The sequence below is a fragment of the Heteronotia binoei genome, chromosome 21 (genome assembly GCF_032191835.1).
Source record: "Heteronotia binoei isolate CCM8104 ecotype False Entrance Well chromosome 21, APGP_CSIRO_Hbin_v1, whole genome shotgun sequence".
NCBI classification, from domain to species: Eukaryota; Metazoa; Chordata; class Lepidosauria; order Squamata; family Gekkonidae; genus Heteronotia; species Heteronotia binoei.
In genome coordinates, this window is record NC_083243.1 from 186,219,504 (window position 1) to 186,237,875 (window position 18,372).

General features: G+C 45.7%; 1 protein-coding gene across 1 annotated transcript in view; it reads left to right on the forward strand.

Annotated features, from left to right (window-relative positions):
- Positions 1-18,372, forward strand: part of PTPN4 (protein tyrosine phosphatase non-receptor type 4) — a 228,114-nt gene that overhangs the window by 186,909 nt on the left and 22,833 nt on the right. The window contains exons 19-22 of the mRNA XM_060262449.1: positions 9,812-9,978; positions 15,249-15,339; positions 16,183-16,244; positions 17,695-17,841. Of these exons, the coding sequence (XP_060118432.1) occupies positions 9,812-9,978; positions 15,249-15,339; positions 16,183-16,244; positions 17,695-17,841 (467 nt within the window). The remainder of the gene's footprint in view (positions 1-9,811; positions 9,979-15,248; positions 15,340-16,182; positions 16,245-17,694; positions 17,842-18,372) is intronic.

The window sequence follows — 18,372 nt, forward strand, 5'->3', positions numbered from 1 at the left end:
TCTTTCCTTCTGTTTATCAGAGATTCAGAAAGGTGCACATGAATCTTTTCACACTGTCAAATAGTCATCAGAGCCCCAGTTTTTTCCTCAAGGACCAAATGTCCTCAAGTACCGGCCAGCGCCTTACTATCCCTGATGGAGGCCATAACAGACTGGGCATTGGAGTACCCAAGGCTTTTGATCCTGGGTGATTTCAGTGTCCATGCCGATGATGCGACCTCCAGTCAGGTGATGGACCTAGTGTCATCCATGGCGACACTGGGACTCTCCCAATTTGTTACAACACCCACTCACCAGACAGGGCACATGTTAGATTTGGTCTTTGTGGCCGGGGTTTTGGTGGACGGTATTACTGCACAGGCGGTGCCATGGTCGGACCACTTTGCCCTCAAAGCTTGTGTGGATGCTCCACCCCAAGCCTGTTTGGGCGGAGAGCCTATTTTGGCTCGCCCGCAGAGTCTGATGGACCTGAGCGGTTCCAAATGGCTCCGCGGGATCCCTGGCGATTCCTTTGATGATCTGGTTGAGTCTTGGCGTGGCCGACTATCCAGGGCCATCAAGGAGATTGCACCTCAATGCCCTCTGCGTCCTCGTGTTAAGCTGGCTCCGTGGCATACCCCGGAGCTGCGACAGCTGAAACAAGGGCTCAGACGGTTAGAGAGGCAATGGTGGCGTACTTGAGACAAAGCGACTATAACATCTTATAGAGAGTTTATGAGGTCCTATGAGATGGCAGTCAAAGCCATAAAGAAGAACTACTCTGCAGCCAAGATTGAGTCTTCAAATTCGCGCCCAGCACAATTGTTTAGGATAATTCGGAATCTTACAACACTGTCTTAAGGCAGGCCAAATGTTAGGGAATTGGAGATTGGCTGTGAGGCTTTTGCGAAATTTTTTGCAGATAAAATCGTGTCGCTCTGCCACGACCTTCCCGCCACATTGGATACAGTACAAGAACTCGAGGCTCTGTGCCTGTCTTCTGCTTCAGTTCTGGATCACTTTGACACACTTAGCTTGGAGGAAGTTGACGGAATCCTCTCTACTGTACGCCCAACATCTTGCGATTTGGACTCATGTCCCTCCTGGCTAATTAAATCTTGCCAGAGGGAACTTAGATGTCCTTTATGGGACATTGTAAATAGATCCCTCTCAGAGGGGCATTTTCCAGCACCTCTTAAAGAGGCTGTGGTTTTTTTGCAGATAAAATCGTGTCGCTCCGCCACGACCTTCCCGCCACATTGGATACAGTACAAGAACTCGAGGCTCTGTGCCTGTCTTCTGGTTCAGTTCTGGATCACTTTGACACTCTTAGCTTGGAGGAAGTTGACGTAATCCTCTCTACTGTACGCCCAACATCTTGCAATTTGGACTCATGTCCCTCCTGGCTAATTAAATCTTGCCAGAGTGAACTTAGATGACCTTTATGGGACATCGTAAATAGATCCCTCTCAGAGGGGCATTTTCCAGCACCTCTTAAAGAGGCTGTGGTCTGCCCTCTCTTGAAAAAGGTGACATCAGATCCAGCCAAATTGGTACATTATCGACTGGTCTCAAATTTACCATTTTTGGGTAAAATCATTGAGAGAGCAGTAACGCTACAGTTGCAGAGTTTTCTAGATTACGCTTCCGTCTTAAATCCTCAGCAGTCCGGCTTTCGCCCAGGTCATGGGACGGAGACAGTCCTGGTCGCCCTGGTGGATGACCTCCAGAGGCATCTAGATTGAGGTGGCGTGGCAGTACTGATGTTGTTGGATCTATCGGCTGCGTTCGGTATGGTCGACCATCAGTTGCTGATCCGCGGCCTTGCCGACGCAGGGATTTGGGGGTTGGCCTTGCAATGGCTTTCCTCTTTCCTTGATGGTCGGGGACAAAGGGTGGCGATTGGAGGAGAACTGTCCCAGAGGGACTCGCTAGATTGTGGGGTGCCACAGGGGGCAGTGCTCTCTCCAAAGTTGTTTAACATCTACATGCACCCCCTTGCCCAGATTGCCCGGAGGTACGGGCTTGTGTGTCATCAATATGCTGATGACACCCAGCTCTATCTACTAATGGACAGCCGGCCTGACTGCGCCCCAAAAAATTTGGACCTGGCTCTGTAAGCCGTGGCAGGTTGGCTCAGGCTGAGTAGGTTGAAGTTGAATCCAGCAAAGACAGAGGTCCTTTGCCTGAGTCGAGGCAGTCTGGCAAGGGAAATTCCCCTTCCAGTTTTTGACGGTGCGCCATTGAAAGCGGCACGCAAGGTCAAGAGCTTGGGAGTGCTACTGGAGCCTTCCTTGTTAATGGAGGCCCAGATAGCAGCCACTGCTAAATCCACTTTTTTTCACCTTAGGCGGGCGAGGCAGCTGGCTCCCTTCCTAGAGCGTGATGACTTGGCAACAGTGATCCATGCAACGGTCACCTCGAGATTGGATTACTGTAATGCCCTCTACATGGGGCTGCCCTTGTGCCGAACCCGGAAATTGCAGGTAGTGCAAAATGCAGTGGCCAGGCTGTTACTAGGGCTCCCGAAGTGGGAGCACATACAGCCGAGGCTGCGCGAACTGCACTGGCTGCCAATTGTACACCAGATTTGTTACAAAGTGCTGGTTATTACCTTTAAAGCCCTATATGGCCGAGGACCTGCCTACCTTAGGGACCGTCTCTTCCCATACGTGCCCCAGAGAGTACTGAGATCAGGTGCACAAAATCTTTTGACAATCCCTGGGCCAAAGGAGGCCAAATTGAAGACTACGAGAGAAAGGGCCTTTTCGATCGCAGCTCCACACTGGTGGAACCAACTACCAGATGAGGTGCGGGCCCTGCGGAGTCTTGTTCAATTCCGTAGCGTCTGCAAGACTACTCTCTTTCAGCTGGCCTCTTAATGTGGATCCTAGCCTATTATACGGTCATCATAAATTACAAGAGAACATCTAGAATATAGCTCCTGAAAATGTTAGAATTTAATTAATTGATGGTTTTAATTATAATGTTTTTAATGTGATAGCAGATATTGTGAATTGTATATTGTAAGACATAATGTTTTATTATTGTAACCTTGTATTTATGCCATATTTTGTGAGCCGCCCTGAGCCTGGTGCGGCGGGGAGGCCAGGATATAAATAAAATAGTAGTAGTAGTAGTAGTAGTAGTAGTAGTAGTAGTAGTAGTAGTAGTAGTGGGAATAGATACTCTATCCTTCCAATGAATGGACCAGCTTCTGGTTGCATTTTCTTCAGTGCAACTTCAGATGGTGATCCAGAGGTTAGTGGCCTTCAAAGCAGAGGTGGTCCTAGTAACACCATTCTGACCTTATCAGATGTGGTTCCAGAATTTGAGGCACCTTTCCTCTCAGGAACCCATATTCTGTCCTCAACCAGACATGCTAAAGCTGACAGCCTGGAGGCTTGCTGGCAGCGGTTTAGGGAAATTCAGCTCCTTACCTGCAGCCGATGGAGTCTGCAGCGGGGTGAGCTGCCTTTGCCTCAGACAGAAGGAAAAGAGCAGAGGAGTTGGCTGCTACAGCAGCCAGTTTCCTCTTTCGGGGAGGGCCCAGACCTAGTCAGCTGACTTCCCCTCTTTCTACAGTCTTGCCTCGTGTTCGGCCCACCCTCCTGGCCTGGATATAGTGCAGGCTTTTGCTGGTTGCCCAGTTGCGATGGGGGCCAGGTAGGAATTTTTTGCCCCTTCCTTGATTGGCAGTAGGAAGGAGTGTTTTTTCGCCTACCCTGCACTGCTGTCCAGAGGATTGTGGAATTGGCTAGGGTGGTGTTGTAGTTGAGGTTGGTCTCTTAGGGTTGGCGGATTGGATTTGGCGGCTCGATGAACACCATGCAGCAGTTCTATTTGGGCTGGGGGGGGGTCTTGCAGGGTCCCCCCCCAAGGCTGTACGTCATGGTGGGGAGGAATGTAACCTGCGCAATGTGCTAGCCAGACGGGAGCCACCCCATGGGGAATTGGCTTCGGTCTGGGGCAGGGTGGCTTGCCCACTGGCGGCGAGGGAGGTGTCCAAAGGACTCCTTGCCTTGACCATGCCTTGCCTTTGCTGCCAGAATTTTAATAAAGTGGCTTTTAGTTTACCCAGCTTCCTGTGTCTGTCTCTTTATTCCGACTGGTGGGGCAATGAGCTATTCTGATCAAGTAATTAAAATCCTGTCAGCTTTGTTGAATGAATTCAAGTTCAAAACTGTCTTTTAGGTGGAAATTACTTCATCTTATGAAACTTCCATGTTTTGTGCTCTCTGTGTGGATAAAGTTAACCCCTGCTTCCACAAATTGAGGAGATTGTTTTATCTTCCTTTTGCCCCAATCCCAAAAAAAATCCACAGGAAAGGGAGTGGTGTTGCTTGGATGTCAAGAGGACCTTGAGTTAATATTGAGAACACTAAGCCCATGAGGAGGTCTGTTTACCTCCTTCAGGCAGTCTTCTATAGGTTCCAGGACTTGGTGTCAACCCTGGAAAGGTGAAGAGATTGTGAAGAGCTGGGGTTTGGAAACCCATATGGGGGTTATGGCTCATTGCATTAGTGGAATGGCTGCCTCTGATTCATACCGGATGTTTCCTATCTTAGAGATGGTCTTCCAGGCTGCTGCATATAAGTCTGTGCATACCTTACATTGACAGAGGTGCATCCACTGATGCCTCATTTGAAGTACAGTCCTCCTACAAGTTTTGGCAGATTAGACTTGAAATAGCCCACCTTAGATATACAAAGATATACATTGTATCTCTCATCGGTTGTTGACTGCCCCATGCTGAACCACTAAAAAGTTTATTCACTTGCCATGAAGCTCCTTTCTTAATAGTCCTAGGGTTAGGGTAGTTGGCCCTCCCTACCGTTAGGGTCCCGGAGGGAGAATCTTGAAGCATGTTTTTTTTTTGTTTGTTTTTCTTCTGTTCTCTTGTTGTTTCATTTAATAATTGGCTGTTGGAGTTTATGTAGTTATTGGGAGTTACACGACTTCTGGTCTGGGAGATTAAGCCCCTCCTCTTGGAGTTGTCGAAAAGGTTAACAACTTTGCCCCGACTTGGATAGTCCAGTTAAACCTGATCTCATCAGATCTTGGTAGCTCAGCAGGGTGAACTCTGGCAAGCACTTGGATGGGAGCCTGCCTTGAAATAACAGGGGCAAGCTTTATTTAGCCACCTCTCTGAATATCCTCCAGGCCCCCAGTAGGGGTCAGTCACCAGATGTCGAAATGACTTCCAGGTGAAGACACGCACACACACACACTAAAAAAATACAACCTCCACCCCAGAAAAGGTTAACAGCACTGACTGTCTCCAGGAAGGAGCTTCTTCCTGTGACTGCCCTACCCTAAAACCTTCAAGAAATAAATATGGTAAATGAACAACTTTCCTTTTCTTACTTGACCTGAAAAGTTTCAACAGTGCGAGAAAATACGTTTGCCAACAGCTACTAGCTTTACAGGCTGTTGCAACGTGGCTTAGACTGAGTGGGCTGAAGTTGAACCCAGCGAAGACAGAGGTTCTCTGTGTGGGCCGTGGCGCCCTGGGGAGGGAAATATCTCTCCCGACCTTTGATGGTGCGCCGCTAAAGGCGGCGCAGCGGGTAAAGAGTTTGGGTGTTCTACTGGAGCCTTCACTATCAATGGAGGCCCAGATAACAGCCACTGCCAAGTCAGCATTTTTCCATCTGAGGCGGGCGAGGCAGCTGGCCCCTTTCCTAGAGCGCCGGGACCTAGCAACGGTGATCCATGCGACAGTCACCTCAAGATTGGACTACTGTAACACCCTCTACATGGGGCTGCCTTTGTGCCGGACCCGGAAGCTACAGCTAGTGCAGAACGCGGCGGCCAGGCTGTTGCTTGGTCTCCCAAGATGGGAACACATACGGCCGGGACTACATGAACTGCACTGGCTGCCGATTGTATACCGGGTCCAGTACAAAGTGCTGGTTATTACCTTTAAAGCCCTATATGGCCGAGGACCGACCTACCTGAGGGACTGTCTCTCCCCGTACGAGCCCCAGAGAGCACTGAGGTCGATGGGAAAAAACAGATTGACTACCCCTGGGCCAAAAGAAATTAAACTCCAGAACACCCGCACACGGGCCTTTTCTTCCGCGGCCCCATATCTTTGGAACCAGCTCCCAGAGGAGGTGCGGGCCCTGCGGAACCTTGATCAGTTCCGCAGGGCCTGCAAGACCGCCCTCTTTAAATTGGCGTTCATGAACAGCTGAACTACAAGTGCATAACAAAGAAACATCCGCCGCCAATATCAACTGTTAGATCTAACTTAATGTTATCAGATTAGTAATTGTTTAATTAATGTATTAAGTGGTTTTAAGGTTAATTTAACGCTTATTAATGTAATGTTTTATTAATGTATTGTTATTTCTCTTGTTGTTAGCCACCCTGAGCCTGCTTTGGCGGGGGAGGGCGGGATACAAATAAAATTTTACTTACTTACTTACAGTGACTAGATACAGCCTCTATATTGTGAGGCAGTAAACTTCTGCATGCTAGTACAACTGTAGGGAGAGGCTTGTGCCCTATTTGTAAGCCTTTAGGGAACATCTGCTTGACTACTGTATAAGACAGTGCTAGATTAGATGGAACATCGATCTCATCTTGCATAATTGTTCCTAAACTAAAGACTCATGTTTTATGTAGGTGCTCTAACTTCTTCATTGTTTTGGTTGCCCTTTTCCAGCTATTTGGTGGTGTGTGCGTGCGTGTGTGTTTGTTTTTTTTAGAAGAGTAAGCCAGAATTGGAGCCCTGTGGCTCAGACTGGTAAAGTTGCAGTACTGCAGTCCAAGCTCTGCTCATGACCTGAGTTTGATCCTGGCGGAAGCTGGGTTCATGTAGTGAGCTCATGGTTGACTCAGCCTTCCATCCTTCTGAAGTCGGTAAAATGAGTCCCCAGCTTGCTGGGGTAAAGTGTATATGACTGCGGAAGGCAATGGCCAACCACCCTGTAAAAAAGACGGCCATGAAAAATGTTGTAAAAGCAACGTCACCCCAGAGTTGGAAAAGACTGGTGCTTGCACAGGGGATTGTCTAAGCCAGAATTATGCACAGTATTCAAACTGTAGCTGCCGCCATTGCTTTATATAAAATAATTGCAATCCAAGCTGGTTCTGGTTTCAGTGTCTTGTGCTGCTGCTGCACACTGACTTGATGTTTTTGTTGAACTTTTCACCATACTGGTAAGATCTTTCCTGGGCAATTCTAGCCAGCTGAGATAACATCTATATAAAGTTGGGATTTTTAAAGTCATTTTACCCCAATTTACAGCAAATATAATTTACAATTTTTATAGCCCATTCATCCAGTTTGGAGAGGTTTCAACATCTGAATAAGGTTGTGATCTTTCAAACATACTATGTCACAGTTGAGCTTTGAGTCAAGATTGAACCTATGAAGCTGCCTTATACCGAATCAGACCCTCGGTCCATCAAAGTCAGTATTGTCTACTCAGACTGGCAGCGGCTCTCCAGGGTCTCAAGCTGAGGTTTTTCACACCTATTTGCCTGGACCCTTTTAGTTGGAGATGCCGGGGATTGAACCTGGGACCTTCTGCTTACCAAGCAGATGCTCTACCACTAAGCCACTGTCCCTCCCCTGCTCTCCAGGGTCTCAAGCTGAGGTTTTTCGCACCTATTTGCCTGGACCCTTTTAGTTGGAGATGCCGGGGATTGAACTTGGGACCTTCTGCTTACCAAGCAGATGCTCTGCCATTGAGCCACCGTCCCTCCAGATTATTTATAAATAAGTCAAATATCACCAGTCCCAGTGCAGATCCATAGGCAAATCCATTGTTTACTTGTTAACAGCAGGCTTGAGTGAATAGGGCCTATGTTTTGTCAGTTGGTAATTCTAACAAATAATTTATTATTTATCCCAATGTAATTAGGGTTTGTAGAATCTTTCGGGCTCAAGTGCCGTGTTCTACTGGAGAAAGTTTTCCTTCCAGACGTTTCGTTCTCTGGAAGGAAAACTTTCTCCAGTAGAACACGGCACTTGAGCCCGAAAGATTCTACAAACCCTAATGATGTCACCGGCCGTGAAAACCTGAAGTCTTTGATATTCCAATGTAATCATATATTTCTTCTCTGAAACTTGTCAGAAAGCCTGATCGTAGCAGTAGTTTGCAACTGGAGCACAGTAACACCCTGCTTGTCGACCTCCTCTAGCACTCTCCTTCGTGCCGTCATAAGAGTTTGGCTTTATGTTATCCAGGGGTAAAAGGGGGGTTAATCATGGACAGGGGAAAAAAATCTAGTTTTTCACTAGAATGAATGCTGTGATCCATTGACCCCATATGCATTTCCTTTCTGGAAACAACATGTGTTATATGCATACATGCCAGACCGTGTTTGCTGAATACAAATACATTTGTCTAGCAATGCTTGAAACAAAAATGAAACTGCAAAAAGTGTGGAGAAAGAAATTATGGCTTCCATTAAAGTCTACCTTTCAGGGTCTTTTATTTATACTAATACTGCCATCAACTCAGAGAGATGTGCTTACAATAATTTCTTTTATGTGATTGTGACGTAGGGGGAAAAAGGTAAACTTAAAATACATGAATCAACACAAATAATTGGATGGATAAACTGTTACTCATTGATTAAATTGTAGCAATTTCAAGTGTTCTGATTCTTTTTCCTTTATGTTGCAACCTCTCTGTTGCCTTTGCAGACCAAAATATTCAGTAAACATAGTTGTTCACTGACATTATTCCAACACACAAGCTTATACATAAGTTTATCAGTAAAATTTAAGTATGTGTTTAATGATGAGTATAGGGTAACTGCTTTAAGGTAACAATTTGCAAGAAAGATTTCTGTTGCATGGTAGCTCGAAAGCAAGACAAAAATATGTGACGTGTCCTTGCTTAGGAGGAAATAGCATTGTCCATACTGCTGGACTATCTATGAGTTCTTCTCCTTGATTTGCATTCCTCAGCTGCGTGAAATCATCCCACAAAAGCCTGGCTTCCCTTTTGTAGTGAGTGTGAGGGTCTTAGTTCTTACTCCCTTGGCATTTGTGGAGTATTAGGTCAACATTAGGGACGGTGGCTCAGTGGTAGAGCATCTGCTTGGGAAGCAGAAGGTCCCAGGTTCAATCCCCGGCATCTCCAACTAAAAGGGTCCAGGCAAATAGGTGTGAAAAACCTCAGCTGGAGACCCTGGAGAGCAGGGGAGGGATGGTGGCTCAGTGGTAGAGCATCTGCTTGGGAAGCAGGAGGTCCCAGGTTCAATCCCCGGCATCTCCAACTAAAAGGGTCCAGGCAAATAGCTGTGAAAAACCTCAGCTTGAGACCCTGGAGAGCAGGGGAGGGACGGTGGCTCAGTGGTAGAGCATCTGCTTGGGAAGCAGAAGGTCCCAGGTTCAATCCCCGGCATCTCCAACTAAAAGGGTCCAGGGAAATAGGTGTGAAAAACCTCAGCTTGAGACCCTGGAGAGCAGGGGAGGGACAGATAACATTATCTGTAGCAAGAGAACACTTTCTCAACTACTTTGGGGGTGTATCTTATATAGAATGTTTCCGTTTACACAGAGCACAGTTGAAAATCCATGTTACTTAATAGTAGTGATTACTGTAGACGATTCATCCTCAACCTTGCCTTCAGTGGTTGCATTATTGACCTTTTTATGCCATACGTTGTCACCATAAACAGTGGCCGAGAAGCAGAATGTTTTTAAAATAAATACTGCAAATATCTCTTAATTGAAGAAAAATCTTTATTTTTTTTTCCAGAAAGCATAACTGATTTGTGTCACGAAGAATCCTTAGTGCTGCAGCAATCTAAACTTGTTTAGAATTAGGCCCTTTCTCAATAATTATATTATGGTTCGTTGCAGCTGTTTACGATGTAGTAGAAGAGAAACTGGAGAGTGAACCTGACTTCCAGTACATCCCCGAGAAGTCCCCGCTAGATGGTATCCACCAAGATGATAATGCTCTGAGAGAATCAATGTTTCAGCTAGCTGAAGGGCTCATCACTGGAACTGTCCTGGCTCAGTTTGATGTAAGTGAAATGCTTCCTGGACATTGTGTCTATCTCCATGCACTTTCTAGATAAGAATGTTTTACTTTGGGACTTATCTCAATCTGTGACTAAACCAGCAAAATTGCTATACAAGGTGAGCAAAATAAAGCAGACAGTTGGCATGGCTTACTTTCCCCTACCCAAAACATTTATAAAATGTGGGATTCTAGTGACCTAAGGGAGAAGTTGTCCCTCAGTCAGGTGTTGAGGAAGGTCCTTGAAAAAGGCATGGTTTTACTGGCAGTGGAATCCTTTGCATAAAGAGGTTGTATGGCTATGGCTTTTTCTCATTCAGGACCCTGGACAGCAGTCCACTTGTGCTAACTTCAGCAACGAAAACACGCTTTGAGAGTGTAAACTTAACCCTTCTTTTGCTTCCTTGAAATATCCAAGTGGTTGGTGACACAGACAGACAATTTCATCTTAAATACAGACGGAATGAGATTTTTATGGAGGAATGATGAGCCCAGTTGCCCTAGGGCTATCTTTAAGATTTACAAATCTGTTTTTTTCCATCTTTGAAAATAGTAATTCTATAAAAACCAATGTTCTCAAAGTGAATTTGAGCTGCCCTTGGTAAATGTGGGTAAGTTCTTTCAAACATTCCACAACAATTTTCCATCTAACTAGATCAAACAGAGTGCCATTTTCTGAGAACCTAAACCAACAACAGAGATAAGCAGGTAAAACATGTCATACTACAAAGAAGGCCTGTTGTTAGAATAATTTTGACGGGCTCTAGAAAGAGGCTCTGGGCAAGTGCCCTGGTCTTGGGCACTCAATGTCAATTTGCTGTGACATCATGGACCCTTGGCAGCAATGAGCTGACACCACAAGCACTGCACCATCCACAAGGGTATGCTGGTGGAAAATGCTTGGACCTCAGTGCTTATACCATCCACGCCCTTGTCTGCACATCCCTGGCCAAAAGTATTGGGTGTAGATGCATCTCTCAGCCATCAGAAGCTATTGACACTGATGAGTCAAACAACACATCCGGCAGAGACTCTGCTAGGGACAGTTTGGACACTAAACCTCTCACACTGACCCCTCACTGACAACACAGGTTGCAGATGGTTTTCCTGTTTCCCCATCAGAATACCTAAAATCCTAGAGTGACCTGATTAAATGGATGGCTCACACTTTGGGCCTATCCATCGTCCAACCTCAACCAGCTTTGACAGACTCTGAGGAAGACTTTTGATGAAATGAGCCTATACCTGGGTGCTCACTGGATGGACTTTTCTTTCGAATATTTTAAAGTTGTACTTCTTTATTCTGTGTACAAAAGATTTATATGACTCTTTAAAATTTTTTACTAAATGTTGTTAGCCAGTATATCACAGTGGGGTTTTTTGTAGACTGTTTTTGACATAGTCCAACTTGACACCTCCTTGGCCATTTCCCTACCCATGACCCGTATCATGCTTCAAACTGCCAAGGATCCATGGAACAAACCTACAGTGACCATAGCCTCCTCCAGACAACTGGACCACATGTATAGAGCTTAAGAAACTGGAGCAAAATTCCTGTTCTGCCGCCCCAAACCTTACTCCAAGAGCGAACACACACACTCCAGCCCCGCCAACGAAGAGGGCAAAAAAACTTGACTCCTTCAGGTGCAAATTCTGTTCCGCAGGATTTCTGGACATCAAGAACACAAACTACCTGGCATGCATGGGGTGTTGCCAGTATTCCTTTTGGGAACAACTCTCGGAGCTTGTCTTGTTCTTAGGCCTAGTGTAGCCTATAGGGCAGGGAGTTGCTAGTGGGCCTGCATCTCCCAGGATCCCCTTCGGTCCCTCTGATTGGGTGAAAGCAGTTTTGAAGGGAAAGCTAGCCTAGAAGGGTGGGGCCTAGGAGAAAAACATAAATAGGCCAAGCTACAGACAGGGAGGGTGGTTCTCTCTGGGAAAAGGCTGAGTTGGAAGCAAGTTGCAGCTGGGGAAAGAAGGAGAAGAAGAAAACTGCAGAATTATACCCCGCCCTTCTCTCTGAATCAGAGACTTAGAGCGGCTTACAATCTCCTATATCTTCTCTCTCCACAACAGACACCCTGTGAGGTGGGTGGAGCTGAGAGGGCTCTCGCAGCAACTGCCCTTTCAAGGACAACTCATGCGAAAGCTATGACTAACCCAAGGCCAATCCTGTGCCCTGAAACCCAAGTTTCCAAGTGTGCAGCCACCAATGAGATCCAAAGGCTAAACAACACCTAAACAGGAGCTTTGACTTACTCACCCTTGCCCCACCAGAACCAATTGCCACCTTCCAACCTTCTTACCCTTCCACCACCCATATTTACCCTTGCTGGCCTGGAGATGAATCACTTTGGACAAGATAGAAGATGAAGATATTGGATTTATATCCCGCCCTCCACTCTGAAGAGTCTCAGAGCGGCTCACAATCTCCTTTACCTTCCTCCCCCACAACAGACACCCTGTAAGGTGGGTGGGGCTGAGAGGGCTCTCACAGTAGCTGCCCTTTCCAGGACAACCTCTGCCAGAGCTATGGCTGACCCAAGGCCATGCCAACAGGTGCAAGTGGAGGAGTGGGGAATCAAACCTGGTTCTCCCAGATAAGAGTCCGCACACTTAACCACTACACCAAACTGGCTCTCACCTGTCATCGCTCAAGGCTATGTGATAGAGTTCATCCAGACTGCCACACCAGTGTTTGTCCCCATGCATCAATCCGACATCTTGCAAGAGGAAGTGTCGATACTATTAGAAAAACAGGCCATAGAAACAGTACCACCTGTATCATGGCGGCATAGCTTCTACTCCCAATACTTTACAATTCCCAAAAAATATGCGGACATAAGGTTAATAATGGATCTCGGGAACACTGAACAAATTTTCTGCCTATCACAAGTTCCATATGACTTCACTCCGGAGCATCCTACCACTCTTCAAGAAAGGGGTATGGATGGCCATGATAGACCTGCAGGATGCCTATTTTTACCTGAACATCAGACGTGAGCACAGGCTATATATATGATTCTCGGTGGGAGGGGACCATTACCAATGCAGGGTGCTCCCATTCAGGATTTCCACCACACAGAAAATATTCACACAAACAATGGTAGTCATTGCAGGTCACCTTTGCTTGCAAGAAATAGCCATCTTCCCCTGTGTAGACTTTTGGCTTCTGGTGGTGGACTCCAAGGAACACCAGTTTGGTGTAGTGGTTAAGTGTGTGGACTCTTATCTGGGAGAACTGGGTTTTATTCCCCACTCCTCCACTTGCACCCGCTGGAATGGCCTTGGGTCAGCCATAGGTCTTGCTGACCTGTCCTTAAAAGGACAGCTTCTGTGAAAGCTCTCTCAGCCCCACCTACCTCACAGGGTGTCTGTTGGGAGGGAGGGAGGTAAAGGAGATTGTAAGCTGCTCTGAGACTTTGTGATTCAGAGTGAAGATTGGGGTATAAATCCAACTTCTTTTTCTCCTCCTCCTCAAAAGGACTTTAACAGTGTTACAGACTTTAGGACTATGAGTGAATCACAAGAAATTCAATCTCATTTGTTCCAAACAGGTACCGTTTATTGGGGGTCATACTCGACTCCACAGTTTGCAGAGCCTTCCTATTCTTCGAAAGGGCATCCACACTTATCACTCTGGTATGACAGATAAAATGAGAACTGGAAAAACCAGCTCTCAACATCCAAAGCCTCCCAGGTCTTACGACAGCCATGACAGGAGTACTTATTTTCACAAAACTCTGCATGAGAACCCTCCAATTATGGTTTCTCAGGAACTCCTCAGACCCTGTCATTACTCTCAAATGAAAAAGCGCCATGTACCGGCTTAACTGAGAGCCAGTTTGGTGTAGTGGTTAAGTGCGCGGACTCTTATCTGGGAGAACCGGGTTTGATTCCCCACTCCTCCACCTGCACCTGCTGGAATGGCCTTGAGTTAGCCATAGCTCTGGCAGAGGTTGTCCTTGAAAGGGCAGCTGCTGTGAGAGCCCTCTTAGCTCCACCCACCTCACAGGGTGTCTGTTGTGGGGGGAGAAGATATAGGAGATTGTAAGCCGCTCTGAGTCTCTGATTCAGAGAGAAGGGCGGGGTATAAATCTGCAGTCTTCTTCTTCTTCTTCTTATGTCCGCACGTCCCTGTCTTGGTGGGAACACAGATCCAATCTCATGGAAGGGCTCCAACGGAGATTCTGACCACAGGCTCCTCCCTCTGGGGGCGGGGAGCTCACGTGAGGGAATGGCGTGTGAGTGCCAGATCATGATGCACAGAGACCACAACAAAGATAAAACAGGTTGCTTGCCTGCGATTGATGATCTTCAAGTGGTCATCTGTGCATTCGCACCAACTGCCTGAACTTTCCCTTTGCTGTCAGCCCTTTGAATATCATTTTGTGGATTTCACAGCAGTCAGAAGGAAGTTATGGGATATCCGCACCCTGCCTCTGTGGGCACGTGCAGTCGGAGTTTCTGTGCGTGACACAGAGAGAGGGTGCATAAAGCTTTGCTGAGCTTTGTAAGTTTATTGGTTGGAGAAGGCACCTTATCCCACATTTAAAGTTTCTTTCTTTCCAACTGTCCCTCGCTCCTCCCCTCTGTTTGCCTTCCTTCCTTCCTTTTCTCAGACATCTGATGTTCATGTCTTGTGGCTCTCAAACACCTGACGTTCATGTTTTGTGGCTTTTACAGTAAACAAGTTTGGCCACCCCTGTTCTAGATGATCTCACTAGACTTTTTTTTTGCCTTGTGCTCATTTAAAAAGGTCTTTTTAACGTTTGGTCGCTAAGGTTTGATATAGACAATTGTTTCCACACTGCCCAATACTCGGAGCCAATGTTCCCTCTAAGCTGCAGAGTCTTGTGAGCAAAAATTCTACTTTTTGAGCTACTGGCATTAAAGTTGTGAGCGACTGGATAAATTAGTATGCTCTGGGGTCATCCTTCCTGAGCTAAGACAAAAATGCGTGAGCTGGAGGCTAAAAATCTGTGCGCTAGCTCACGCTAACTCAGCTTAGAGGGAACACTGCTCATAGCCCTTCCCATGATGTGAGTAACTCCGTTCACGTTCTCAACGTATGTCTTTACTGAAAATTTAACTGACGGTGAATACTCGGTTCTTTGAAAAGTTGCCGAAGTACAAGATGCAAGTGCTGTCTTCCTTGTTTGCAGCTGGAGGAAAGTGTTAACTTTTTAGTGAACTGTTGCCTTGCCTGCAGACGCCGTCTCACGAGTAGTCCTATTTCGCTTGGTACTACCTGACGTGTTTGTTTCTGTTCAGCAACTTTATAGGAAGAAGCCTGGGATGACAATGTCTTGTGCCAAATTACCTCAAAACATTTCCAAAAATAGATACAGAGACATTTCGCCTTGTAAGTACTCGAATGAAGTATGGACGTTAAAATCAGTTGCAAAGATGCGCAGGCTCCCTTCAGCCATACAGGAACCGTGAAGAACAGCTGTTAGAAATGCAACCATTTGGCTGTGGGAGGAGGGAGGGGCACTTGCCCTCCCTCTCCTAGGAATTTTGGGGTGCTGAAACGATGCTGAGGGCTTTACTTCCCCGTTTCTGATGCTCCCCGTGCGTAGAATAACTCCGTGTGGTGTGTTAGGTTGAGCGGGTATGACTGGCCCGAGGTCATCCAGCAGGCTTCCGTGGCAAAGTGGGTTTGAACCCGGATCTCCCAGGTCGTAGTCTGAAGTTCTAGCCACTACTCTGCACTGACCTTTGTGGGGAGGCCGAACAAAAGCGAGCAGCCGTTCCTGGCGAGTCATGCAAGTTGCATGGAATCAAGTCATCCGGCGGCTGCCGCCAGATCCGGCCCTGAGGAGTCCACCTCAAAAGCGAAAGCAGCCCTGGAAAGGGCTATGCCTCTCCCTACCTTTTCCTAACAGAAAGCGGGCTTGAAGGCCGGCCGTTTTTTGTTTTTTTTTGCCTTCTAGCAATCCCTACAGTGCTACTAAGATGACATTCCTTCCTTAAAGTTACAGACACTGCTTCTGTTATTTGGAGAGGTTGTGGGCTTTTTAAGATTTCAGATTTTTTCTACAAACTTCAGACTTATTTCTAATAAAACCTGTCTTGTGCGTTCATGGCACAGGCTCTGGATTTGAGTATCTACAGATGTCGCCACGTTGAGAGAATTAGATATATTGATATAGATATATTGCTGAATTTACAAATATACTAATTGATTTCTTCTTTTTCCCTCCAGATGATGCTACACGGGTCATTTTAAAGAGTAACGATGATTACATTAATGCAAACTATATAAATGTGAGTTGGCTATTACGATCGCCTCGTGTGTTAATTCCATGGAGTGAGTTTTGGGATTAAATGTTTGCCTTTCAGATTTAGCTTGCATTCTGAACTACTTTTGCTGGGCCTCTGGGGAAGACACTGCCAGCAACTGTTGAGGGAAGCAGAGTTGTTGAGGCAGTGCAAACTTTAAGACATTCTGCACAGGTGATCGGAAAGATAGACAGAGCAAATCCCGCTTAAGGCAAGGGTTCTTTTTCCCTTTCTTACCTCTGTGGTTCATTGTCCTTGCTTTCCTAGGAGTAGAGGTGGAGTACCTGTAAGAGTTCTGAACAAAGCACTCTTGCCAATATACATTATCTAACTTTCAAAACTGAGAGTTAAGCTGTCGTCCTCAACTGTTTTGAATGAAGTATTCATTTTGCTTTTATAAAATGCCCTTTCTCTGCCAAAGTTTCCCTGGTGGCTCTGTGTGTTTGTGACCAGTAGGAGACCAGAGAGCTTTAACCTCATGCTCAGCATCTTTTCATCTGAGATATGAGAGTCCTAACTGATGTTTATGACATGCTTAGGAGGCAAGTGATTTGGCAGTTGCAGATTTGGTATCCTAAGCTATACCATGGCTGTGAAACACGGTGCCAGGTAGCGTGGGGGCAGAAATAGTCCTTCCATTTCCGGTGAGTTAAATAGGAGTGTTTATGCCAGGGCTTTTGGCAGGACAATGTTACACTGCCGTGGAGGAGGCCGTACATGAGTTGAGAAGGTTTAATATGCTGACTGAGCTTGTGCCACCCATTTTTGGCCTCCTGTAACAGCATATCTACACCAGAAGGGTGCTATGGTAGGATACCCCAGTTCACTCCACCATAGAGCTGATGTGATATCATAAGAGGTTTACCACTGGCTTGAAGTTTTTGCCACTGATGATTTAACTGCAACAGTTTTGTTGTTGCTGTGTTGGATTAGATGAGGAAAAGCATCTGATATATGGTCACCTGTTACATATGAACTTATCCACTCAGACATCCTTGGAGGCCCTGCTTCGGTCGCCCTCTCTTCCTGAGGCTAGATGGGTGAAGACCTGAGAAAGGACCTTCTCCATTGTGGCAACAAACCTTTTGAACTCCCTTCTCAAGGAGACTTGTCTGTCTCCCTCTATCATTTACTTTCACCAGTAGGTGAAGACTTTTTTTTTATGTTGTCTAGCATACCCCTAGTAACTGTTTTGGGCTCTTCTTCTAATGTTTTTGTTTACATATTTTAATAAAATTTTATATTTTAAATGTATTTTAATTGATGTTTGGGCAGAAAGGCAACATAAAAATATTTTTGTGTGTGTTTGTGTGTGTATGTAGTTTTTTAAAATTCTGCAATGGTTTGGTTTTGTATCCTTTTAAAATTAGAGTCAACAGAATCTAAACAAAATTGCTGTGCGGATAATAAACACATTTTGTGTTTCTGTTTTTAGATGGAAATCCCTTCTTCCAGTATAATAAACAAGTACATTGCTTGCCAGGGTCCGTTACCCAACACCTGTCCTGATTTTTGGCAGATGACATGGGAACAAGGGTCTTCGATGGTTGTAATGTTAACCACTCAAGTGGAACGGGGCAGAGTAAGTTAACTTGTAACCTTTACCAGCTTTCAAAATTGAGAGTTAAGCTAATACTTTTTTTTAATTTAGTAGTTGTATCTGTAGTTGGGAAGCAGTTTCATGTTGTTAAGATTATACCAGATTCCCATTAGAATTACAGTATTTCTACTTGTATCCTACAGCCCTTGTAACAGTACTTCTTTCGTTCAGAAATGGAAACCTTTTCTTGAGTGGAACTCAAGTTTTGTTGCCCAATATCCTTCTGTAACACCTGAGGATTATTTAGCTATTATAGCCGTCCGTTGACCTCATTGGCACTCCCTTCCCTCCTTCCTTTTAACCTTTTTTCCTTCCCCTCCCTTTTCTCTCTTTTTTTCAACGTGATGCCATGGCTAGGGGAATTCTATGCTTATGCCGATTGTGTCTCCTCTCATTCCATTCTCAAGTTACCAACTGAATTTGTTTATGATATTTTTACTCTTTTGGATGTATGCTTTATTTAAACATCTAACATATTATTGTATCCTCACTATACTATGTTTATTATGTATG